This window comes from Cherax quadricarinatus, chromosome 14, assembly GCF_038502225.1.
Source record: "Cherax quadricarinatus isolate ZL_2023a chromosome 14, ASM3850222v1, whole genome shotgun sequence".
In the NCBI taxonomy this organism is placed as follows: domain Eukaryota; kingdom Metazoa; phylum Arthropoda; class Malacostraca; order Decapoda; family Parastacidae; genus Cherax; species Cherax quadricarinatus.
In genome coordinates, this window is record NC_091305.1 from 32613708 (window position 1) to 32640707 (window position 27000).

General features: G+C 40.2%; 1 protein-coding gene across 1 annotated transcript in view; it reads left to right on the forward strand.

The window, feature by feature from the left end:
- Positions 1–27000, forward strand: part of corn (cornetto) — a 545732-nt gene that overhangs the window by 333615 nt on the left and 185117 nt on the right. The window contains exon 7 of the mRNA XM_070084950.1: positions 16682–16822. Within this exon, the coding sequence (XP_069941051.1) occupies positions 16682–16822 (141 nt within the window). The remainder of the gene's footprint in view (positions 1–16681; positions 16823–27000) is intronic.

Consider the following 27000-nt stretch of genomic DNA (forward strand, 5'->3'; position numbering starts at 1 on the left):
TCTATTTTGTTCCATCCTCTAAATGTCCGAACCACCTCAACAACCCCTCCTCAGCTCTCTGGATAATACTTTTAGAAACCTCACACCTCCTAATCCTCAAGCTATGGGTTTTCTGCATAGTATTCACACCACACATTGCCCTCGGCCTTGTCATCTCCACTGCTTCCAGCCTTCTCTTTGTTGCAACATTTACCATCCATGCTTCACACCCATATAAGAGTGTTGGTACCACTATAGTTTCATACATTTCCCTCTTTGTTTCCATGGATGACATTCTTTGTCTTCACAGACTCCTCACTGCACCACTTACCTTTTTTCCCTCATCAATTCTATGGTTCATCTCGTCTTTCATAGACCCATCTGCTGACAAGTTCACTCCATCTGAATACATTCACTTCCTTCATACTCCCTCCAATCTGATAGCAAATCTTTCATTATCTAAATATTTTGTTATCCTCTTCACCTTGCTCTTTCCTATGTTCACTTTTAATTTCCTTCTTTTACATCCCCTCCCAAAATCTTACACAAACCTTTGCAACTTCTCTTCAGAATCTCCCAAAAGCACAGTGTCATTGGCAAAAATCAACTGTGACAACTCCCACTTTGTGTTAGTCTCATCATTTAATCCCACATATCTTGCCAACACCCAGGTATTCACTTCTCTTGACACCCTATCAATAACTATATTGAACAGCCATGGTGACATCATGCATCCCTGTCAGAGGCCTACTTTTACTGAGAAATAATCTCCCTCTCTCTTATATCCCTTTACCCAAGCCTAACTATCCTCATAAAAACTCTTAACTGCTTTCAGTAACCTACAATCTGGTCTGTACACTTGCAACATCTGCTACATTGTTCCCTTATCCACCCTATCATATGCTTTTTCTAAATCCATAATTACAACAAATACCCTTTACCCTTATCTAAATATATACTGTTCACTTATATTCTTCACTTTAAACACTGTCTACACACCCCTTACCCTTCCTAAAGCCTCTTTGTTCATCTACAATCCTGTTCTCAGCCTTATTCTTAATTCTTTGCAGAAGGGAGATAGAGTGATATCCAAAATTTACACACCAGTAGCTTTAACACCTCACATCATAAAAGTCTATGAAAGCTTGATGAGACCCCAAATTACGAACTTTATGGAACAGCACCAACATGATTTTAGAACTGGATGATCATGCCTGTCACAATTGCTAAACCACCTTAACAGAATACAGAGGTTTTGGAAGAAAACCAAAGTGCAGATATGACATACACAGATTTTTGTGAAGGTTTTTGACAAATGCAATCATAGGGTGATTGCACACAAAATGAGTGGCCATAGGCATAACTGGGAAGGTAGGCAAATGGATTTTCAAGTTTCTAACATGTGGAACACAAAGAGTAATAGTAAACAGAGAAAAATCTACCATCAGCTAGGTAACAAGCTCAGTTCCCCAAAGCACTGTCCTGGCACCACTGCTGTTTCTTTCCCTCATAACAGATATAGATAAAAATGCCTGTTAAAATTTTGTATCATTTGCAGTTGACACTAACATAAACATGAAAGTCACTTCATTAGAAGACACTGAAAAGTTGCAGGAAGATATAAGCACTGTTTTCCAGTAGGCAGTAGAAAACAACATAATGTTCAATAGTGATAAGTTCTAGCTGCTTAGATATGGAAAAAACAGCTCAAAAACGTCGCTGTGTTCAAAACTCAAGAGAACCATCAAATAGAATGAAAGGAACACATGAAAGACCAGGGAGTAATTATGTCAGCCAACCTTTATTTCAAAGAATACAATAAGGCAAATGTCATTACAGCCAGGTAGATGAGAGGGTTGATATTGAGAACTTTCAAAACAAGGGAAATTGTACCAGTGGTTAAACTTTTCAAATTGGTTGTGCTTTCTTTTTTTAGAATATTGTTCAGTGTTGATGGCCCGTTCAGGAAAGGAGAGAGAGATTGGAGCTGGAATAGATACAGAGATTGTTTATGGTCCACATGGAGCCAGTAATGCATTTAAATTACTGGAAATGACTTGAAGTCCTTAATTTGTACTCACTACAATGGAGAGAAATAGAGAGAGAGATAGAGTGATAGATTTATTTATTTATTTATTTATTTATTTATTTATTTATTTATTTATTCATTCTTGATAATTTGTACTTGGAAATTACTTGAGAGTCTGGCCCCAAATCTTTACACTACCATAACATACTGGAATGAGAGAGATAAGAGAAAGTGTGAAATAAACCCAGTGAAAAGAAGGAGTACTGTGGGCACAGTAAGAGAACATTGTACAGTATCAACATCCATGGTCCCAGACTATTCAACATCTTACCAGAAGATATCAGAAACTGTTCGGGCAAGCATAGAAATCTTCAAGAGGAAATTGGACAAGTATCTTCGCTAGGTGCCAGATCAGCCGGGCTGTAATGAACGTGTGTATCAGTGGGCCACCAGCAGCAACAGCCTGGTTGACCAGGAAAGCAGCAAATGAGCCTGGTCCAAGGCAGGGCTCTGGGATTAGGAAAACTCTTGGAACTCGTCAAAGGTACATGATCAACAAAATGTTTAACATATTAGGACATGTCAGATAAAGACAATGACTCCATTGTACAGTGTACATATTGTTTGTTGAGACATACCACACAAAATTGTAAGAAATCCAGAGTGACAGCATTCGTGTTGAGATTTGTTAAATCAATAAATCATAAATGCTCCATTCCAGTCAGTTTTTAGCAGTGGAGACATCGTCACGAGATCATGATGACAAATAATAAATAATGTGATAACAATTGATGGAAACTCAAGAAAACAAAGGCAGAGAAATCTTCCACTTTGGTTAAAACTGAATGTTCTTTCATTCTTCCAGCAGTTCTGCTTCACTTGAGAGGCAGAATGTCTTCTTTGCTTTTGGGCAGATTTATGCTAAATTAAGAAGCAAACTAGGTAATGAAAAGACCAAAAAAACTTATGAGGTGTAATAATAGGATGCTTAAGGTAAAGCTGAGAACTGGTAAACACTACACAGCATACACACAGTAACAATCTTCACTCATCAGTGTCATAACACACTGGTGTTTTAAAGTCTAGTTAATTTATAGGTGTGGGTTGTAAATTTTTTATGTATCTAATGTTAATCATAATTTGTTACAAAAATATATGCCATAGGGTATGTAAAATTTTAATATTTGTACCACTGACCTACATTCCATTTATGATTTATATAAATCTGAATTGTGCTGCATAGTATAAATCCTTTCACTTGTCAGGACTCAACCCCTCCCAACCCTCTGAAAACCAAAATTCTGATGATGATGATGATACCAAAACACAAAATGTGATGGATACTTGGGAATTATTCATGCAAAAAAGTTGGTCTTGGTGCAGTTTACACATTGGTGATTTGCCCATTTTGAGTCCTATTTCAAGCTGATTCCATTGCTCAGTTCTACCATATTATTAGCTTTTTCGCTAGTATGCCTTCTGTTCTCTCAATTGAATATAAGAAATCATTCAACTATCTTATGAAGTGCACAGAAGTTGATAATGTGGCCAGTTTTACACAAAATTAATCACATTTCAATTTAAAAATATAATCCAAAATAAACATTGCATGTATTATACCTACTAGAGTAACCTATCCTTTGTTCCTTAATCATGTCTCCAAGCCTCTTCTGTATTACACTTGCCTTCCATTTTGAATGTTTTTCCTTGTTTCTCAGATAATAAAATATAACCAGGAATGATTGATCATGGTTTAGGGCATCCTAATAATTGAAGCAAAGTAAAAACCTATAAATCATACCTGAAAACCTCTACACTAGTTCCAGTAATGCAGGTCCTCCATCACAAATCCGGCATCATTGGGACCTGTAGTGTGCCGGATTATAGAGTGGTTGGGTTAGAATACACTTACTAAAATTAACCAACTTGACTTACACAAAGTTCATTGAACACCAGCAAAAATCAAACATTTCCGCTACTTTGAGCACAATTTCAAGGTACTTTTCATCATGAAAGCAATCAAATCATGTCTATTTCTGTAATATATCTTCCATTCTATCAAATGAGACCAAAAAAACGAGTATACAGTGGATCCTCGACCAACGATATTAATCTGTTCCTGAGAGCTCATCGTTAGTCGAGTTAATTTTCCCCATAAGAAATAATGGAAATCAAATTAATCCGTTCCTGACACCCCAAAGTATTGAAAAAAAATTTTTTATACCACATGAAATACAGTGGACCCACGACATTCGATATTAATCTGTTCTTGAGAGCTCATCGAATGTCGAAAATATCGAAAGTCGAATTAATTTTCCCCATAAGAAATAATGGAAATCAAATTAATCCATGCAAGACACCCAAAAGTATGAAAAAAAAAAAAAATTACCACATGAAATATTAATTACAATAACAACAATAACAATAGATTAATAACAATAGAATAATTGACACTTACCTTTAATGAAGATCTGGTGATGATTGATGGGATAGGAGGAGGGGAGTGTGTGGATGGTGTTAGTGTTTAGAAGGGGAATCCCCTTCCATTAGGACTTGAGGTATCAAGTCTTTTTCCAGGGTTACTTCCCTTCTTTTTTTAACCCTTTGAGGGTCGACAGGTCCTCTCAGAGACTCGTTCTCAGGGTCGGCCAAATTTAAAAAAAAAAAAAATATTTTTCTTATGAAAAAAGTAGTTTTTTTTTTAAATATTATAGGCTAAACAAAAAAATTTTACCATCAATACTTACTGAGATATGGAGGCGTGAAGTTGATGAAAAAGGGGGACAATGTGGCAACATCGCCGACTGCCATCTCCCGGTATTCTTTCATTTACTTTCTTATGTACTAATTTCTATTATTTTTTAATTTTTCTTTTTCCAAGTAACTTTTATGGCCTGTGAGACCAATATGATCAGTATTTTGTAAGTTTTTTTCTTTTTCAATACTACACAATAAGGGCGTAAACACTGTTGTCATTGTTTTGTTTATAAAAAATATTTACACAAACAAACGATATGAAATGTTGTTTATTACTATTTTTCTATATTTTATATACACATATACAGTCACAGGGAATGTTTCTAGAAGTTCTGAGGCCTGCGGAAGTCTTTGAAACATGGTGTCATGCACAGTGGTGTTTTACACTCCTCTCACATAAAACGAGTGTGTCTGCGTTGTTGTGGGCGTTTCCTTGTATGTGCACAGACGTAACACCTCTTCTAAGCCTTTTTCTTGAAAGCAGTAGCAGGCAGTTTTACCAGGAAGTGATCACCATGCTTCAGACGAGAAGGTAGTTGTTGATAATTTGGTGGGCGGTCTATTGCAGGTGTTCTTCCTTGGTACTTGAATACTATTTGTCTGATGACAGACAAACAGAATTCGCCGTATTGTGGTTTGTTTCTGATTCTCATCTTATACATATTATAAGCATTGAGCATGGAAATGTCCAGAAGATGGAAAAAGAGTTTGATGTACCACTTATAACTCTTGTGAACACAATCAGCAAACCCAATCTGCATGTCACATTTGTCCACTGAATGCATATTGAAGGTGTAATCAATCACAGCTGCAGGTTTTAGAATGGGTTCATTGCTCTCTCTATGCTGCCTGCCAGTGTCTGCCATTTCATTAGGGTGAACTGATGACAACAGTGTGACATCTCGTTTGTCATGCCACCGAAATGCCATGATGTCATTGGCAGAAAATGCCTGCACCTCACCTCTATGAGTGCCAGTGTTAAACCTGGGCATATGTTTCCGATTTACACGCACTGTGCCACACACACGTCATGTTCACTCACAAAAAATCACTGAGTGAGGGGCTTGTGTACCAGTTATCAGTATATAATATATGCCCCTTACCAAGGTATGGTTCTATCATTGTTCTAACCACATCGCCAGAGATGCCCAATAACTTCCTGGTATTTTGCAGAGATGCCCAATAACTTCCTGGTATTTTGCAATGTATAACTTCCAGTGTACACAATAATATCCAATACCAGACCACTGTAACAATCACAAAGCACAAACAACTTTATACCAAAGCGTTTCCTCTTGCTTGGTATGTACTGCTTGAAAGAGTGTCTTCCTTTGAACAGAATCAAAGACTTGTCAATTACAAGCTTCCTGAAGGGATAAAAATACATATTGAATTTCTCTTTCAGATACACAAACACATGCCTAATCTTATATAACCTGTCGTTTCTGTCAGGCCTGGTTTTGTCTGAGAAGTGAAGCATACGTAACATTAGCACAAATCGATTCACTGGCATTATATCACTGAAACCTGGGGTTGCAATCACTTTGTGCTTATACACATGTGGCATAAGCATTATTGTGGCAAAGAAAAGATACATCTCGGCCACAGTTGCCTCCTTCCACTGGTGTAGACGTGATTTTGGTGAAAGTATTGTGTTTGCCATGGTGTACTCATAGTATGTGTTGCTTTCCATGACAATACTTTCGATCAGGGGTTCGTCAAAGAATAACTCGAAACATTCCAGTTCAGTGGCATTGTTCCCAAGTGTACAAGATGGCCCTATTCCACTTTGGCTGTCATCAAACTGGTGGGCATTTGGAACAAAATTGACAGCTTCCTGCCAATCCCAGGTGCAGTCTGCTCGTGGGTACTGGACAATGACAGGAGGTTGTGGTTGTGGAGGTTGTGGTTGTGGAGGCTGGTGTGGTGGGTGGGTGGGGGATGGTGGCCTTTGTTGTAGATCAGCTGGAGCTGCGGCGTGGGTGGCAGCGTGGGTGGCAGCATGGCCCACTGCTGGTGCCTCACGGCTGTCACCACCACTACCACCACCATGCACATTTTCCATCCCAATTGCAGCACTATCATCGTCATTTTCACTGTCTGTTCCTGTTGTACAGCCACAGGATGTACTCCAAGATGTACTCCTTCCCCTTGGAATAGCATATGACACACTACCAGAGCGCATATATTGTTGTATATACTGATGCTTCACTGGGGAATATTCCACTTCACTATCACTACTGGAACTGTTTTCAAGAGCTTGTAGTTCATAATCACTATCACTATCATCACAAATGCTCACATCTGAGTCTGGGATTTGGGAAAATAGGAGTTTCCTCTTTGATTCTGGTACAACTGAACGTGAACAAGACGGCCCAGCACCAGAGGTGGAAGGCTGAGGGCCGTTTGGGGTTTTCTCACTATTACCGATATTATGGTCATTAGTTTCGGTCAAAACCTCGCCAAAACCTTGAAACTCATCTTCACTGGCAGTCCCATCTGTATTAGAACTGTCACTGGGGAACAAAAGTGTCCCAATTCGCCGAGGAGTGAGGAACTTCTTACCGCGAGGCATGGTGGACATTGTGTACTAAGATGGCATTCACACAATGCACCACTGGGTCCCAGATTTTTTTTTCTACTGCGCACACCAACCACACAGACCCATTCTCTCTCATCTAGGCCTACCAGCCTTTTCCCGCGAGATTTGACGGCGCTAGAATTTATGCGTACTAGTACGTCAAAAACCCCTGCGCATAAGCCGTACTAGTACGTCCGAAACCCTCAAAGGGTTACTGCCACTAGGACCAGCTTGAGAGTCACTGGACTTCTGTCACACAACATATCTGTCCATAGAGGCTGTACCTCTCGTTCCTTTATGACTTTCCTAAAGTGGTTCACAACATTGTCAGTGTACAGGTTGCCAACACGGCTTGCAGTAGCTGTGTCAGGGTGATTTTCATCAAAAAAGGTTTGCACTTCAAGCCACTTTGCACACATTTCCTTAATCTTTGAAGTAGGCAACTTCTTCAATTTCTCTATCCCCTCCTCCGAAGCAGTTTCCTCAGGTCTGGCCTCTTGCTGTTGAAGATGATCTAGCAGCTCATCAGTGGTTAGTTCATCATTGTCCTCCTCCACCAACTCTTCCACACCCTCCCCACTAACCTCCAACCCCAAGGACTTCCCCAATGCAACAATGGATTCCTCAACTGGCATAGGATTCTCAGGGTTAGCCTCAAACCCTTCAAAATCCCTTTTGTCTACACATTCTGGCCACAGTTTTTTCCAAGCAGAGTTAAAAGTCCTCTTAGTCACTTCCTCCCAAGCCTTACCTATAAGGTTTGCACAATTGAGGATATTAAAGTGATCCTTCCAAAACTCTTATAGCGTCAGTTGAGTTTCTGTGGTCACTACAAAGCACTTTTGAAACATAGCTTTTGTGTACAGTTTCTTGAAGTTGGAAATGACCTGCTGGTCCATGGGCTGCAGGAGAGGAGTGGTATTAGGAGGCAAAAACTTGACCTTAATGAAGCTCATGTACCCAGAAAGTCGCTCTGCCAAGTCTGTAGGATGACCAGGGGCATTGTGTAATACCAGGAGGCACTTAAGGTCTAATTTCTTTTCAATTAGGTAATTTTTCACAGTGGGGGCAAATGCATGGTGTAACCAGTCATAGAAAAAGTCCCTAGTGACCCATGCCTTACTGTTTGCCCTCCATAGCACACACAAATAAGCCTTGAGGATATTCTTTTGCCTGAATGCTCTGGGAGTTTCTGAGTGATACACCAATAAAGGCTTCACTTTGCAATCACCACTAGCATTGGCACACATCAGAAGAGTAAGCCTGTCTTTCATAGGCTTATGTCCTGGGAGTGCCTTTTCCTCCTGAGTAATGTAGGTCCTGCTTGGCAATTTCTTCCAAAACAGGCCTGTTTTGTCACAATTAAACACTTGTTCAGGTTTCAATCCTTCAGCCTCTATGTACTCCTTGAATTCATGCACATATTTTTCAGCTGCTTTGTGGTCCAAACTGGCAGCCTCGCCATGCCTTACCACACTGTGTATGCCACTACGATTCTTAAATCTTTCAAACCAACCTTTGCTGGCCTTAAATTCACTCACATCAGCACTAGTTGCAGGCAATTTCTTTACCAAATCATCATGCAGCTGCCTAGCCTTTTCACAAATGATCGCTTGAGAGATGCTATCTCCTGCTATCTGGTTTTCATTTATCCACACCAATAACAGTCTCTCAGTATCTTCTAACACTAGCGATCTCTGTTTTGAAAACAAAGTTGCACCTTTTGCAACAACAGCTTCCTTCATTGTTGTTTTCCTGCTCACTTTAGTAGAGATGGTTGATTGGGGTTTACTATACAACCTGGCCAGCTCCAACACACGCACTCCACTTTCGTACTTTGCAATTATCTCTTTCTTCATTTCACTAGTCATTAGCACCTTTTTTCTTGAAGGGTTGGCACTAGAAGCTTTCTTGGGGCCCATGGTTACTTATTTTGCTGAAACAAGCGCCAAAAACAGTGATAATATGGAATGTACCGAATGTATCCTCAGATGCGCGCACACTAGCTGGCTTGTAAACACTGGCACACACGGGGCAGTTCAGGCCACACGTGGACACGTCTCGTACGAATCGTATCGAATGTCGAGGTGAAATTTTTGCGTTAAAATGCATCGAATGTCGGATTTATCGAATGTTGATGCCATCGAATGTCGGGGGTCCACTGTATTAATTTTAATACACACAAACTGAAGAAGACATGTACAATTACATGGTAGTTACCTTTATTGAAGATCTGGTGATGATTGATGAGATGGGAGGAGGGGAGAGTGGATGGTGTTGGTGTTTAGAAGGGGAATCCCCTTCCATTAGGACTTGAGGTGTCAAGTCCTTTTCCTGGGTTACTTCCCTTCTTCTTTTAATGCCACTAGTACCAGCTTGAGAGTCACTGGACCTCTGTCGCACAACATATCTGTCCATAGAGCTCTGTACCTCCCGTTCCTTTATGGTTTGTCTAAAATGGGCCACAACATTGTCATTGTAATAGTCACCAGCACGGCTTGCAGTAGCTGTGTTAGGGTGATTTTCATCCATAAAGGTTTGCAGGGCAACCCATTTTGCACACATTTCCTTAATCTTTGAAGTAGGCACAATGGATTCCACAACTGGCATGGGCATCTCAGGGTTAGCCCCAAACCCTTCAAAATCTTTCTTAATTTCCATACTAATTCTCACCCTTTTTATCACAGGGATGGCACTAGAAGCTTTCTTGGGGCCCATGGTGACTTATTTTGCAGGTGCAATCACTAAAATGCTGTGATAATATGAAATGTTCCGATTGTATATTTGAATGCGACCGCGGTGGCTGCCTTGTAAACACTGCGCAGGCCACATGTGGACACGTCTCGAATGGAACGAATCACATTGGTCGAGTTTTTTAGCACTAGTCAAGGCAAAATTTTTGCGTTAAAATGTATCGCTAGTCGGATTTAACATTATATGATGCCATCGTTGGTTGAGGGTCCACTGTACAACCATAAAAACCATACGAAAATATACCACAAAGAGGCGGCTAATGGCTGAGAAGTGAACTCCCTTATTTATCGTCCGTCTTTTTTATTTTTGGTGTACGTTAAGAAGCCTCTTTCCATCATACATTGCCTAAGTTTCAATGAGATAGCCCAACAAACAACTGATAAAAAAAAATATTTACCAAAAATCATGTATGGCAAGTGCAAGCCAGGTACTGGAAATAAGTCACTTTCACTTTTTTGGGCTATCCTAGGTTCTCTATACATACGCTGCTATGTATGATAATCTATGTAACTGTATTTGTGTATACCTGAATAAACTTATTATTTACTTACTTCTAGTCTGTCGACTGAGTACAGTGGTCCCTCAATAATCGTCCATAATCCGTTCCTGGAAGTGGGACTATTATTGACATGGATGATTTACGAATCAATTTTCCCCATAAGAAATAAAGTAAATACAATTAATCCGTTCCTGACACCCAGAAGTATTAAAACAAACAATATTTTTACATGAAATATAGATGTAGTGCATAAACAATATAGTGGCACATGATGAATTAAACATTAACAGAATAACACTTACCTTTATTGGCGATTCTTCTTTGTGTATGGAAGACTGGAGAAGGAGACTGATTGGATGATTTATTGTTTGGAAGGGGAATCCCCTTCCATCAACACCTCGGGTACCAATTGCTTTTCTGGGGTTACTTCTCTTCTCTGTTTCTTAATGCCACTAGGACCACCTTGAGAGTCACTGGAGTCCTGTCTCGCAAAAAAACTGTCCAGAGAGCTCTGTTTCTGGCGTCTCTTTAAAACTTCCCTAAAATGGGCCAACACTCTATCACTGTACAAGTTGCCGATATGGCTTGCAACATCCTTCTCTGGGTGATGTTTCTCCATAAATCTTGCCATCCTACCCCACATTTCAAAAATCTCCTTAATTTCTGAAGAAGGCACCTTCCTCCATCTCTCTTCCTCCTCCTCTGCAGCAAGATTCTGAGCTGTGATCTGTTGTTCTTCCTGCTGAAGCTCTTGCAGCTCCTCAGTGGTTAGCTCTTCGTTGTGGTCCTCCACCAACTCTTCCACATCCTCCAAACTCACATCCAACCCCATGGAACTCCCCAGTGCCACAGTGGATTTAACAACTGACATAGGCTCATCAGGGTCAGCCCCAAACCCTTCAAAATCCCTCTTGTGGACTCAATGTGGCCACAATTTTCTCTAAGCAGAGTTCAAAGTCCTGGTAGTCACTCCCTCCCAAGCCTTACCTATAAGGCTTACGCAATGGAGAATACTGAAGTGTTCCTTCCAAAAATCTCTTAGGGTCAAGTGAGTGTCTGAGGTGACATTCAAGCACCTTTCAAACATTGCTTTGGTGTAGAGTTTTTTAAAGTTTGCAATGACCTGCTGGTCCTTGGGCTGGAGGAGAGGAGTGGTATTCAGGGGCAAGAACTTTACAGTGATTAACCCAAACTCCTTCAGAATTAGGTCATGCAAGTTTGGAGGACGAGCAGGTGCATTGTCCATTACTAGGAGGCACTTGAGATCCAATTTCTTTTCCAGGAGGTAATTCTTCACACTAGGGCCAAACACTTCATTGAACCACTCTACAAAAATTTCTCTCGTGACCCATGCCTTACTATTAGATTTCCAAAACACACACAATTTACTCTTCATAACATTGTTTTTCTTGAACACTCTGGGATTTTCAGATTGGTACACTAGTAACGGCTTCACTTTGAAGTCCCCCACTAGCATTAGCACAGAACATTAGCGTCAGCCTGTCTTTCATAGACTTGTGTCCTGGCAGTGCCTTTTCTTCCTGAATAATGTAGGTCCTCTTTGGCATTTTCTTCCAAAAGATGCCTGTTTCATCACAATTTAACTCTTGTTCAGGTTTCAATCCTTCACTGTTTATTGTACTCCATGAATTCATGCACATATTTTTGAGCTGCCTTGTGGTCTGAACTGGCAGCCTCACCATGCCTTATCACACTGTGTATGCCAGTACGCTTCTTAAATCTCTCAAACCAGCCTTTGCTGGCCTTAAATTCACTCACATCATCACTAGTTGCAGGCAATTTCTTTACCAAATCGTCATGCAACTGCCTAGCCTTTTCACAAATAAGCGACGTCATAAGACTATCTCCTGCTAATTGTTTCTCATTTATCCACACCAATAATAACTTCTCAACATCTTCGAGTACTGGTGATCTCATTTTTGTCAGCATATTTACTCCCTTTGCAACAACAGCGTCCTTGATTTCCTTTTTCTTGGCTATGATGGAAGATATGGTTGTACGGGATTTGTTATACATCCTGGCCAGTTCGCCCACACAATATGCCACTATCATATTGTTCAATGATGTTTTTCTTAAATTCAATCATATTTCTCACCTTCTTTACCAAAGGCTTGGCACTAGGAGCTTTCTTTGGAGCCATGGTAGCTTATTTAGCAAGCACTAAAATAAATGGAATATTGTGAAATATTTCGCTGGAGCACATGAGGGGACCATTGCTCACTGGTAAACAATGGCACACTGGCTGGGAAGGAAAGCCGAGGCAGCTCAGAGCGTGAGTACTCGTCCAGGACGAAGGACTATTAGCGAGTTACCGGACCATTTGCGAGCCAATATTTTAACGAAAAAACAGGACTTTTTCTGAAATGGACGACTTTCAGGCCAGACGATTATTGAGGGACCACTGTACAAGAAACCGCCCATTCACCTATTTCAACTACCCAATAAAGTGGTCAGAAATTGGCAATTTGGCCAATTTCACACAAATTTCAACAAATGCCAATTTCAAAATAGGGTCCAGAATAAACAGTGCAGACATTCATGGCACTAAAATAACATTTTCTCTGTTCATTAGTCACGGCTCCAGGCCCCTCTTATATTACTCTTGCTTACCATTTGGAATTTTTATTCACACAAAAAAGTAGAAGATTTACTGTTATGCAGACTACTGCATAACAGTATTTATATGAAGAGGACATGGGATACAAGTATCATTCTCCTATCCCTGTCTTGGGGGCTTATATTAGAGAAAACGGATTATAGCACAGGGCTAACTGTGATATACACTCGTACTGCACCATAAACCTGAAACAAAAAAGTTATTTTCTCTATACAGATTATCACACATAATAGCATATGTGTAGAGAACCTAGGATAATTCAGAAAAGTCAGACAAAGTGGCTTATTTCTAGTACCTGGCTTGGGTTAGACATGTATATGATTTTTGGTAAATATTCGATTCCCAGCCAGGGTAGAAACATTGGGTGTGTTTCTTTACACCTGTTGTCTATGTTCACCCATCAGTAAATAATAAATAAATAATGTCAATCCATATAAATAATGTCAACCCATAAATAAATAATGTCAACCCAGTCTTGACTAGGTATTGGAATTTGGACTGGCAGGCGGACAGGTATTGGACGGTGACGTCATATGTTTACTCTTGGGCATCGCTAAAAAATAGAACAGTTCTGCTACTGTGGGCGCAATTTCAAGGTACTTTTCATCATGAAAGCAATCAAAATCATATCTATTTCTGTAATATATCTTCCATTCTATTAAATGAGACCAAATAAATGAGAATATAACCATAAAAAACATACAAAAATATACCGCTAAGCGGCCGCTAATGGCTGAGAAGTGAACTCCGCTGTTTATGGTTTGATTTCTTTCATTTTTGGTGTACGTTAAGAAGTATCATTCCATCATATATTGCCCAAGTTTGAATAAGATAACCCAACAAACAACTGAGAAAATAATAAGTAATAATAGTAATAATAATATAGGTAGTAGGTTGGTAGACAGCAACCGCCCAGGGAGGTACTACCGTCCTGCCAAGTGAGTGTAAAACGTAAGCCTGTAATTGTTTTACATGATGGTAGGATTGCTGGTGTTTTTTCTGTCTCATAAACATGCAAGGTTTCAGGTACGTCTTGCTACTTCTGCTTACACTTAGGTCACACTACACATACATGTACAAGCATATGTATACACACCCCTCTGGGTTTTCTTCTATTTTCTTACTAGCTCTTGTTCTTGTTTATTTCCTCTTATCTCCATGGGGAAGTGGAACAGAATTCTTCCTCCGTAAGCTATGCGTGTTGTAAGAGGCGACTAAAATGCCAGGAGCAAGGGGCTAGTAACCCCTTCTCCTGTATATATTACTAAATGTGAAAGGAGAAACTTTTGTTTTTCCTTTTGGGCCACCCCGCCTCGGTGGGATACGGCTGGTGTGTTGAAAGAAGAAAGAAGTAATAATAATAATAATAATAATGATATCTTTATTAACTACACGTACATATACAAGGTATACAGGCCTAGCTGACATCAGTGACATACTACTATATAGAAAGCTGCTTGTTATGCTGAGTATATCAAGCAAATTTGGTCATTGTCCCAGGATAACACTCACACCAGTCAACTAACACCCAGGTACCCATTTACTGATGGGTGAATATAGACAACAGGTGTAAAGCAACACACCCAATGTTTCTACCCTGGCTAGGAATCGAATGTTTACAAAAAATCATATATGGCTAACCCAAGCCAGGTACTAGAAATAAGCCACTTTGTCTGACTTTTTTGGGTTATCCTAAGTTCTCTACACACATGCTGCTGTGTGTGATAATCTATGAAGAGAAAATAGCTTTTTTGTTTCAGTTTTATGGTGCAGTACGAGTGTATATCACAGCCCTGTGCTATACTCCGTTTTCTCTAATATAAGCCCCCAAGACGGATAGGAGAATGGTATTTGTATACCATATCCTCTTCATACCTCCGTATGAAGAGGATATGGTATTCATTCTGGAGCATTTAACATGTTTTATGTTATTTATATTGTTTATTATGTCATATTAGATCAATTGTGATAGGCAGTAAGCTGTAGTGTTGATATTAGCATAATAATAAAGCATATTCTTCTGCATCATGAGACTGAGCTCATGGCAACTGACAGTGGCTTCAAAGCCACCTTATCTTTAATGGATAATGTACTGTGTAGGTGCTTTACATAATAGAAGCATTTCTTTTATTCATTGGAACCATGGCTAGGGCTAAAAGTAAGCAGGTTATAATAAATGGAGAAAAAGAAATTAGAATGACTTGTGCAGTAAGTAGCACCACCAGACAGTACCAGCAGGTTGGTGTGGCGACCTTGGAAATTTGAAATTATGCTAGCCAAAATTAGTGCCAAATAACTGAAGGAACCGAATAACTGATTGCCGGATTTGTGATGGTGGACCCGTATTTATGATATCTGCTGGTACTGTAGCAGATTTGAGAAGTCTAGGAGCAAGAATGTTGACACATTGTTCTTGTATTGTGCCCATGGCTTCCCTGCTTTTCACTGGCCTTATTTAAGTTATTTTACAATGCACCAAAATTAAAATTATTGTGATTACTTACTAACCTGCAATTTTTACGTGTTCGTCTTTGCAGGATTTTTATGAAGTCAGTAACCTAAAGTAGCAGGTGTATATAGGAATTTGTACAAATAAATTTGTCAATTGATATTTAAAAAAAAAAAAGGATTGTATGAAGAGCACAACAATGCTGATGCTATTGTATGGGTATGAATGTTACACTATAGAGGAGAATATTTTATGTAGTGGAAATGTCTAAGATCAAAGTGTGGTGTAAATATTATGCAGACAGTTAAGAGTGAAAAATTTTAAATATTCCAAGGTTGAGGGACTGATTACCTCATCTTCTGTATATAGTCCTACTGTCTTCAAGTTATGTCCTAGAATTTGTATTGATAATGCCACTGGATGGCAAAACATCTACAATAAAGATACCCAGATGTTGCACATGTCTTAATTTCATCTTGTTGGTATTATATACCATTCTTGCACTAGGTATGAATAATATTGTTCAAAGCAGAAGAGGGATCGTTGACAGTGTTCAGTTGAATAAAAAAGCTGGATTAAGTAAAGCTGTTGAAGAGGATGCATAATTAGGGGTGGAAAGAAGGTGTGAGGGAGGTTTGGAGAGTTTAGGGCTGCACTATCCAACAGACATGTGTGAGCTTGTTGGATTGAGATGAACAGAAGCTTGATGTACCTTTTCATTGTACACATTAGAGTATCTGTGTAGGGGTTCAGAGTAACTAGTTTGCTGGGCTTGAGGTTCAGAAAGTGAGAAGCATGGTACAATCACTCTGAAAGTGGGAGTGATGTTGCACTTCTGTGGGTCATTAAATCATGTCTGAGAGACACTTCAGGAAAGGCAGCTAGAGAGCAATTGATGTTAAATATATTTTTTTTTCTTTGCATCACCTTACTTTAGTTGGAAATGGCCATGTTAAAAAAAAAATAAAAGAATTAATGCTTAACTATTCAACTAGGACTTGGACAAGAGCGTTGCAGCCCAGAAGACGCTCCTGCAACAAGTTCAAGATTTAGAAAATGAAGGCCGAGAGATAGCTGATTTCATGGCTGAAGAGAAAAATGCCCTTGCCGAATGTTTACGTGAAGCTGAGACTGAGGTATGTGCATAGTACTGTATGTTTGAACTGTTTCAGTAGTCAGTCAAAACCAGTATAATCATTATTGTCATCATGATCATTATTTATTAATGATATTTATTAGTATCAGTAACATTATCATGATTTTTATCATCCTTTTTTTGTCTTTTTTCTGTATCATTTTAACAATTTCACCAATTTCTGACAGGTTATTTCTTATTCATTGTAGTTGTAAGCATTAGTTGATAATGCTGGTACTTTGTACCATTAGCATTATTACTATTTTCCTATCCTCTCCACTTATGTGGAGTACTATATGTATGTAAATATCTATGCAACTCGAATACAGTGAATCCCTGCTTAACGACTTAGATAAGGATCAGAGAAATGGTTTGTGAAATCAAAAGTATTTTAAGTGAATCGCATTTTTCCATTCAAGCCCACATTTTAACTTTAGATGGGAACCTGAATGATAATATTCTGTATCTATTTCCTATTCATTTTTTAAAAAATGAAAGTTTAAAAAAGTATGTACTTGCCAGAGATGGTGTCATTGTTTAGTAGAGCGTCAACACACAGTTTGTTGATGACTTGTAAGAAAAATAGGACATATGCCTCTTTCAATATTTTGGTAATTTTCAGATATATTTTGAAATGTACTTATAAAATGGGGAGTGTGACATCACTCACTCTCTCTACTGAACAGTGAACCCATCTTAAGTGGAGGGAGGGAAGGGAGGAGTGGTGGGAGTAGTTTATAATACAGGAGTGCCCTGCTTATACAGCAGGTTAGGTTCTGGGCTACTGCTGTTAAGTGAAACAGCCTTTTCTTCACTTTCAAATGCATGTAAAAGCCTGATAACATGTTTACATTTTTTTTTTTATTTTTTTTTATTAACACACTGGCCGATTCCCACCAAGGCAGGGTGGCCTGAAAAAGAACTTTCACCATCATTCACTCCATCATTGTCTTGCCAGAAGGGTGCTTTTCACTACAGTTTTTAAGCTGCAACATTAACACCCCTCCTTCAGAGTGCAGGCACTGTACTTCCCATCTCCAGGACTCAAGTCCGGCCTGCTGGCTTCCCTGAATCCCTTCATAAATGTTACTTTGCTCACACTCCAACAGCACATCAAGTATTAAAAACCATTTGTCTCCATTCACTCTTATCAAACACGCTCATGCATGCCTGCTGAAAGTCCAAGCCCCTCGCATACAAAAAATCCTTTACCCCCTCCCTCCAACCTTTCCTAGGCCGACCCCTACCCCGCCTTCCTTCCACTACAGGCTGATACACTCTTGAAGTCATTCTGTTTCGCTCCATTCTCTCTACATGTCCGAACCACCTCAACAACCCTTCCTCAGCTCTCTGGACAACAGTTTTGGTAATCCCTCACCTCCTCCTAACTTCCAAACTATGAATTCTCTGCATTATATTCACACACACATTGCCCTCAGACATGACATCTCCACTGCCTCCAGCCTTCTCCTCGCTGCAACATTCATCACCCATGCTTCACACCCATATAAGAGCGTTGGTAAAACTGTACTCTCATACATTCCCCTTTTTGCCTCCAAGGACAAAGTTCTTTGTCTCCACAGACTCCTAAGTGCACTGCTCACCCTTTTACCCTCATCAATTCTATGATTCACCTCATCTTTCATAGACCCATCCGCTGACATGTCCACTCCCAAATATCTGAATACATTCACCTCCTCCATACTCTCTCCCTCCAATCTGATATCCAATCTTTCATCACCTAATCTTTTTGTTATCATCATAACCTTACTTTTTCCTGTATTCACTTTTAATTTTCTTCTTTTGCGTACCCTACCAAATTCATCCACCAACCTCTGCCACTTCTCTTCAGAATCTCCCAAGAGCACAGTGTCATCAGCAAAGAGCAACTGTGACAACTCCCACTTTGTGTGATTCTTTATCTTTTAACTCCACGCCTCTTGCCAAGACCCTCGCATTTACTTCTCTTACAACCCCATCTATAAATATATTAAACAACCACGGTGACATCACACATCCTTGTCTAAGGCCTACTTTTACTGGGAAATAATCTCCCTCTTTCCTACATACTCTAACTTGAGCCTCACTATCCTCGTAAAAACTCTTCACTGCTTTCAGTAACCTTCCTCCTACACCATACACCTGCAACATCTGCCACATTGCCCCTCTATTCACCCTGTCATACGCCTTTTCCAAATCCATAAATGCCACAAAAACCTCTTTAGCCTTACCTAAATACTGCTCACTTATATGTTTCACTGTAAACACCTGGTCCACACACCCCCTACCTTTCCTAAAGCCTCCTTGTTCATCTGCTATCTTATTCTCCGTCTTACTCTTAATTCTTTCAATAAAAACTCTACCATACACTTTACCAGGTATACTCAACAGACTTATCCCCCTATAATTTTTGCACTCTCTTTTGTCCCCTTTGCCTTTATACAAAGGAACTATGCATGCTCTCTGCCAATCCCTAGGTACCTTACCCTCTTCCATACATTTATTAAATAATTGCACCAACCACTCCAAAACTATATCCCCACCTGCTTTTAACATTTCTATCTTTATCCCATCAATCCCGGCTGCCTTACCCCCTTTCATTTTACCTACTGCCTCACGAACTTCCCCCACACTCACAACTGGCTCTTCCTCACTCCTACAATATGTTATTCCTCCTTGCCCTATACATGAAATCACAGCTTCCCTATCTTCATCAACTTTAACAATTCCTCAAAATATTCCCTCCATCTTCCCAATACCTCTAACTCTCCATTTAATAACTCTCCTCTCCTATTTTTAACTGACAAATCCATTTGTTCTCTAGGCTTCCTTAACTTGTTAATCTCACTCCAAAATTTTTCTTATTTTCAACAGAATTTGTTGATAACATTTCACCCACTCTCTCATTTGCTGTCTTTTTACATTGCTTCACCACTCTCTTAACCTCTCTCTTTTTCTCCATATACTCTTCCCTCCTTGCATCACTTCTACTTTGTAAAAACTTCTCATATGCTAACTTTTTCTCCCTTACTACTCTCTTTACATCATCATTCCACCAATCGCTCCTCTTCCCTCCTGCACCCACTTTCCTGTAACTACAAACTTCTGCTGAACACTCTAACACTACATTTTTAAACCTACCCCATACCTCTTCGACCCCATTGCCTATGCTCTCATTTGCCCATCTATCCTCCAATAGCTGTTTATATCTTACCCTAACTGCCTCCTCTTTTAGTTTATAACCCTTCACCTCTCTCTTCCCTGATGCTTCTATTCTCCTTGTATCCCATCTACCTTTTACTCTCAGTGTAGCTACAACTAAGAAGTGATCTGATATATCTGTGGCCCCTCTATAAACATGTACATCCTGAAGTCTACTCAACAGTCTTTTATCTACCAATACATAGTCCAACAAACTACTGTCATTTCGCCCTACATCATATCTTGTATACTTATTTATCCTCTTTTTCTTAAAATATGTATTACCTATAACTAAACCCCTTTCTATACAAAGTTCAATCAAAGGGCTCCCATTATCATTTACACCTGGCACCCCCAAACTTACCTACGACACCCTCTCTAAAAGTTTCTCCTACTTTAGCATTCAGGTCCCCTACCACAATTACTCTCTCTTGGTTCAAAGGTTCCTATACATTCACTTAACATCTCCCAAAATCTCTCTCTCTCCTCTACATTCCTCTCTTCTCCAGGTGCATACACGCTTATTATGACCCACTTTTCGCATCCAACCTTTACTTTAATTCACATAATCCTTGAATTTACACATTCATATTCTCTTTTCTCCTTTCATAACTGATCCTTCAACATTACTGCTACCCCTTCCTTAGCTCTAACTCTCTCAGATACTCCAGATTTAATCCCATTTATTTCCCCCCACCGAAACTCCCCTATCCCCTTCAGCTTTGTTTTGCTTAGGGCCAGGACATCCAACTTCTTTTCATTCATAACATCAGCAATCATCTGTTTCTTGTCATCCGTACTACATCCATGCACATTCAAGCATCCCAGTTTTATAAAGTTTTTCTTCTTCTCTTTTTTAGTAAATGTCTACAGGAGAAGGGGTTACTAGCCCATCGCTCCCGGCATTTTAGTCGCCTCATATGACACGCATGGCTTACGGAGGAAAGATTCTTTTCCACTTCCCCATGGACAATAGAAGAAATAAAGAAGAACAAGAGCTATTTAGAAAAAGGAGAAAAACCTAGATGTATGTATGTATATGTATATATATGTATATGTATGTATATATATGTATATATATGTATGTACTCGCCTAGTTGTACTCACCTAGTTGAGGTTGCGGGGGTCGAGTCCGAGCTCCTGGCCCCGCCTCTTCACTGATCGCTACTAGGTCACTCTCCCTGAGCCGTGAGCTTTCTCATACCTCTGCTTAAAGCTATGTATGGATCCTGCCTCCACTACATCGCTTCCCAAACTATTCCACTTACTGACTACTCTGTGGCTGAAGAAATACTTCCTAACATCCCTGTGATTCATCTGTGTCTTCAGCTTCCAACTGTGTCCCCTTGTTACTGTGTCCAATCTATGAAGTGTGACCAAAGTGTAAGTAGGAGCAGCAAGATATCCCTGTTATCTAGCGTGTTTGAGACAGAAAAAGACACCAGCAATCCTTCCATCATGCAAAACAGTTACAGGTTTCTGTTTAACAGTCATCTGGCAGGACTGTAGTACTTCCCTGGGTGGTTGCTGTCTACCAACCTACTACCTATGTTAAGTGATCAGTAGTGCTAGGCCCAAGAAATGCATACTCAGTACACACATTACTATCCTTAAAATATTTTCATTCTTAGCTTATAGTGAGTGGTGAATTTACTTATTGTAAGAAACCTAAATAAATGAAGAATGGGTATACAGTGGAACCTCAAAAATCGAACGTATCACATATTGAACGTTTCGAAAATAGGACCATTTTTTCGGACAAACTGTGTCCCTATTATCGAACGCGCCCCTATTTTTGGACCGCCGGGTACAGGACCTGTCTGCTGGCCCGCTCTGTCCGCGTCCCCGCGCAGGCGCCATGAGCAGTCTAGCTTTCTTTATGCTTGAGTGAACACTAACCTGCACTCTAATTCACGCATTTTACGATTATTTTGTTGTGTTTAGTGCTTGTGGGACTGTGAAATAAGCTGCCATGGGCCTAAGACATAATGAGGGCAAATTCCTTGGCCTATACCTCGACAACAACCTAAATTTCAGCACCCATATCCAACACACAAAAAAAGTATCCAAAACGGTGGGGATCCTCTCTAAGATACGATACTATGTGCCGCAAACTGCCCTTCTCACACTGTACCATTCACTTGTATATCCATACCTTGTGATGAACTGTCCTCTGAACTATATCGTAAGTTATATTCTGTTTCGCCAAGCTAATTGTATTCCCGGTCTCACTGCTTATGTGTACCACCCCATTTGTCTAAACCACAATAATGTTCTCCTGTTCCCAAATATATTATTGTACAAAGACTTAATAATAAACTGTGTTTGAGTAGAATAGTAATATTCACTGCCCACCATTATTTATTCTTTTTTTCTTATATTTTATTATGTTTATATAAGTGAAGAATGGGCAAGGCATATGTTAGTGAGTAGTGTAGAGTTAATGAGTGTGTCGTGGTGGTCACCACTAACCTGTCATTACCTACCTACCTCTGCTAATCATCTCACTCCTACCACCTCGCCTGCCTCTCCCCTGCCTACATAATCCCCTACTCCCATATTCCCCACTTATATCCCTTACGTTCCAATACCCCCCTACATGACAACCTCACCTATGCTATCTGTGCTTGGGGCTCAACTGCAGCAACACACCTAAAGCCAATAATAACCCAACATAAAGCTGCAATCCCCCTTCCCCCCCCACTCTTCATAGATCTAAACTTACTCCCTGTTCAGAACATCCACACTTACTACTGTGCAATCTATATCTACAGAACCTTAAATTCCAATATTAACCTTGACCTAAAATGCTTTCTTGATAGTTGTGACAGGATCCACAGGCATAACACCAGACACAAACATCTCTATAACTTTCCCCGTGTTCGACTAAACCTTTACAAAAATTCAATGTATTTCAAAGGACCTAAAATCTGGAACACCCTACCTGAAAGCTCTAGAACTGCAGACACATTCATCACTTTCAAAACTACAGTTAGAAAACATGTTATCTCCCTGATCCACCCTGACAACTAACTACATGATAACCACCTGGTGGTTCACAACTACTCTCACTCACCTACTGACTATAAACCCAGAAATGCTAATCTTAATCTTAAAATAATAAATCCTAACTAGTCATAAGTTTGCTTATGATACTCCAATATAGACACTTTGTATTGTGCCAAAACAAAAGCATTCACATTGCTAAACTCACAAATTATGATGTAGTCACTTAGCCTTAATACCATAATCTGTAAGGATTTAATGTTAAGAATTAATCTAAATCTGCCTGCAATGCCTAGCCATGCTAGGTGTCCTAGTGGCTCCCTCTGTAATTAGTATTTTATAACATGTAAACCACACAATACCCAAAACCTGTAAACCCCACATTGTAACCCTTATAGAGAATAAACTTGAATTGAATTGAAAGAAACTTGCTAGTGGTACCCCTGTGGTAAAGAAAGTGAGAAACACCGTAGATGTGAAGAAGGAAATAATACAGAAGTATGAGAGTGGTGTGAGACTTGTTGAGCTTGCCAGGATGTATGGGAAAAAACAAGTTGACCATCAGTTCTATCCTGTCAAAGGAAGAACAAATCAAGGAAGCTGATGTTGCAAAAGGTGTTTATATGCTAACCAAAAAAAGACCACAAATAGTTGGAGGTTGAGAAGTTGTTCCTGGTGTGGATCAAGGATAAAGAGATTGCAGGTGATAGTGTTTCAGAGACGATTATTTGTGAAAAGGCAAGGAAGTTGCATGCCGATCTGGTACAGAAAACTCCTGGAACCAGTGCTGATAGTGAATTTAAGACCAGCAGAGGCTGGTTTGACAGATTTAAGAAGTGTAGTGGCATACACAATGTTGTAAAACATGGTGAGGCAGCCAGTTCAGACAAACGGGCGGCTGAGAAGTTTGTACAGAAGTTTAAGGGGTACATAGACAGTGAAGAATTCAAACCTGAACAATTGTTTAATTGTGACGAAACAGGCTTGTTTTGGAAGAAAATGAGAAAAAGGACCTTCATCACACAGGAGGAAAAGGCACTGCCAGGACAGAAGCCTATGAAAGACAGGCTTACTCTTTTGTTCTGTGCTAATACTAGTGGTGATTTTAAAGTGAAGCCTTTACTTGTGTATCATTCAGAAAATCCCAGAGTGTTTAAGAAAAACAATGTCTTTAAGAACAAGCTATGTGTCTTGTGGAAAGCTAATCATAAGGCATGGGTCACAAGACAAATTTTCAAAGAGTGGGTCAGTGAAGTGTTTGGCCCCAGTGTGAAAAAATACCTCCTTGAAAAGAAATTGCCACTCAAGTGCCTCCTGTTAATGGACAATGCTCCTGCTCATCTTCCAAACTTATTAGACCTCTTGTCTAAGGACTTCAGTTTTATAAAAGTGAAGTTCTTGCCTCCTAACACCACTCCTCTCCTCCAGCCCATGGACCAACAGGTCATTTCTAACTTCAAAAAACTCTACACAAAAGCAGTGTTTGAAAAGTGCTTTGAAGTGACCACAGACACTAAGTTGACCCTAAGAGAGTTCTGGAGGAATCACTTCAACATCTACAGCTCCATAAACCTTTTAGGTAAGGCTTGGGAGGGAGTGACTTCCAGGACTTCGAACTCTGCTTGGAGACAATTGTGGCCAGATTGTGTCCAAAAGAGGGATTTTGAAGGGTTTGAGGCTCACCCTGACCCTGACCCAGCTCACCCTCTGCCTGTTGTGGACTCTATTGTGGCATTGGGGAACACCCTGGGGTTGGAGGCGAGTGGTGAGGATGTGGAAGAGTTGGTGGAGGACCACAGGGAAGAGCTAACCACTGAAGAGCTGCAAGAGCTTCATCTGGAGCAGTATCAGACCACAGCTGAGGAACTTGCTTCAGAGGAGGAGGAGGAAGAGGGAGTGGATGAGGTGCCTTCTTCAAAGATTAAGGAGATTTGTGCCAAGTGGAATGATGTCCAAATGTTTGTGCAGAAGTACCACCCTGATCAAGCTGAAACAAGCCATCTTTTCAACAAATACAGTGACAGAACCATGTCCCATTTTAGGGAAATGTTGAAGAGGTGCCAGAAACAGAGGACTGTGGACAGTTATTTTGTGAGATGGGTCCAGTGACTCTCAAGCTGGTCCTAGTGGCATTAAAAGACAGAGAAGGGAAGTAACCCCAGAGAGGGCTTTACCTGAAGTCCTCATGGAGGGGGATTCTCCTTCCAAACACTAACCCCAACTCCCTCTCTCCTCCTCCCTATCTTCCTGATGCCATTACCAATCTTCAATAAAGGTAAGTAAAAATGTTATTTTATAGGTATTACTATACATAATTAAAAACTATAGTATTTGTTGTATGTAAAACTGTAATTAATCTCTACAAAATGTATTTTTTGTGTGAATATTTTTGGGTTTCTGGAACAGATTAATTGTATTTCCATTATTTCTTATGGGAAATATTGCTTCGAATTTCAGACTTTTTGAATTTAGAACTAGCTCCTGGAATGGATTAAGTTCTATTTTTGAGGTTCCACTGTACAATATTGGCCTTGTACATAACAGTAAGGCCACCCACATCCCTCCTGTGTTGAAGGCTCTGCTGAAATGGCAGATCTATCCAGGATTGGTCCAGGTAAGAGATGAGACATCTTGCTCTGTTCTCTACTCTGTCAAGCAGTCACAGATGAGAAGGGAGGCAGGCGAACCAAGAAAGTGGAGCATACTCAAGGTGTGAGCGTGAATGTGCCTCGTAAAAAATTTTGCAAGCCCTGCTGTCAAGCGACAGCAGATGCGAGATACAGCGAAGTACTATAAGCTTCCTAGCTGCCTTGTTTGCAAGATGTACAACATGGTTTTTCATGGTCAATTTGGAGTAAAATTTCACCCCAAGGATATCAACTTCTTCCCCAGGTGCCAATACCCTCCCATTCATCCTTACTACTGCACCGGCATTACCATCTTGGTGCCTAGAGATCATCATCATTTGTGTTTTCTCAGGTGCAAATGTTACTTGCCATCTATTTTCCCAAGCTGATATAGCTCTGAGCTGGTGATTGATGTATCTTAGAGCAGTTGGCATTTCTTCTCTTGGATAAGTGAATGTCAGTGTACAGTCATCTGCATATGTATGGGATTCTGGGATGAGATGAAGGTCATTGAAGTAGACATTCCATAACAGTGGTCCCAGAACACTTCCTTGTGGAACACTTGCCCCAGTAGGATGTCTTGCTGATTCTGTTCCATTGAGAACTACCCTTAGAGATCTACCATGAAGGTAATCACTGAGGAGACATAGAGTAGAGCCTGCAATTCCCAGAGCTTGCAGTTTTGCTAAGAGGCCCTGGTGCCACACCTGGTCGAAAGCACCAGCAATGCTCAGTGCTACCACACAGCTGACTTTGGATTCACCCAGTGACTGATGCCACTTAGTGGAGAGGTTTAACAACAGATCAGCAGCAGAGTAACCTTTCCTGAAGCCATATTGACGGTCACAAAGTAGCGAGTGGTAGTCAACAATCTCTGTCATGTGTCTTAAGATTGTCTCAAGGAGCTTGTCAGTGACTGACAGGAGTGACACTGGTCTGTAGTTGGTGATTTCTGCTTTGCTCTTCTTTTTGTGAACAGGGACTACATTTGCCTCTTTACACAGAGAAGGCCATTTACACTGTACTAGGCAGCGCTGAAAGATGTGAGTTAGAGGTGCTACTAGCTGGTCTGCACATCTCAGCAGTCTTGGGCTCAACTTGTCTCGGCCCACAGCCTTTTGGTGGTCAAGCAATTTAAGAAGGAAATGCACCTCTTCCTGCCTTATTGCCACCACTGACAGTTTTGACACAGTCCTTGCTGCTAGCCAAGGAGGGTCCCTTGCTGGATCAGGAACTTGCACTTTGGTAGCAAAGTGTTTGGCAAAGAGGTGGTCCCATCCTGTCAATTTAGAGGTGGAATGAGTTCATCAGGCAGATAACCTTGTCTGTCCATGACCAGGGACCA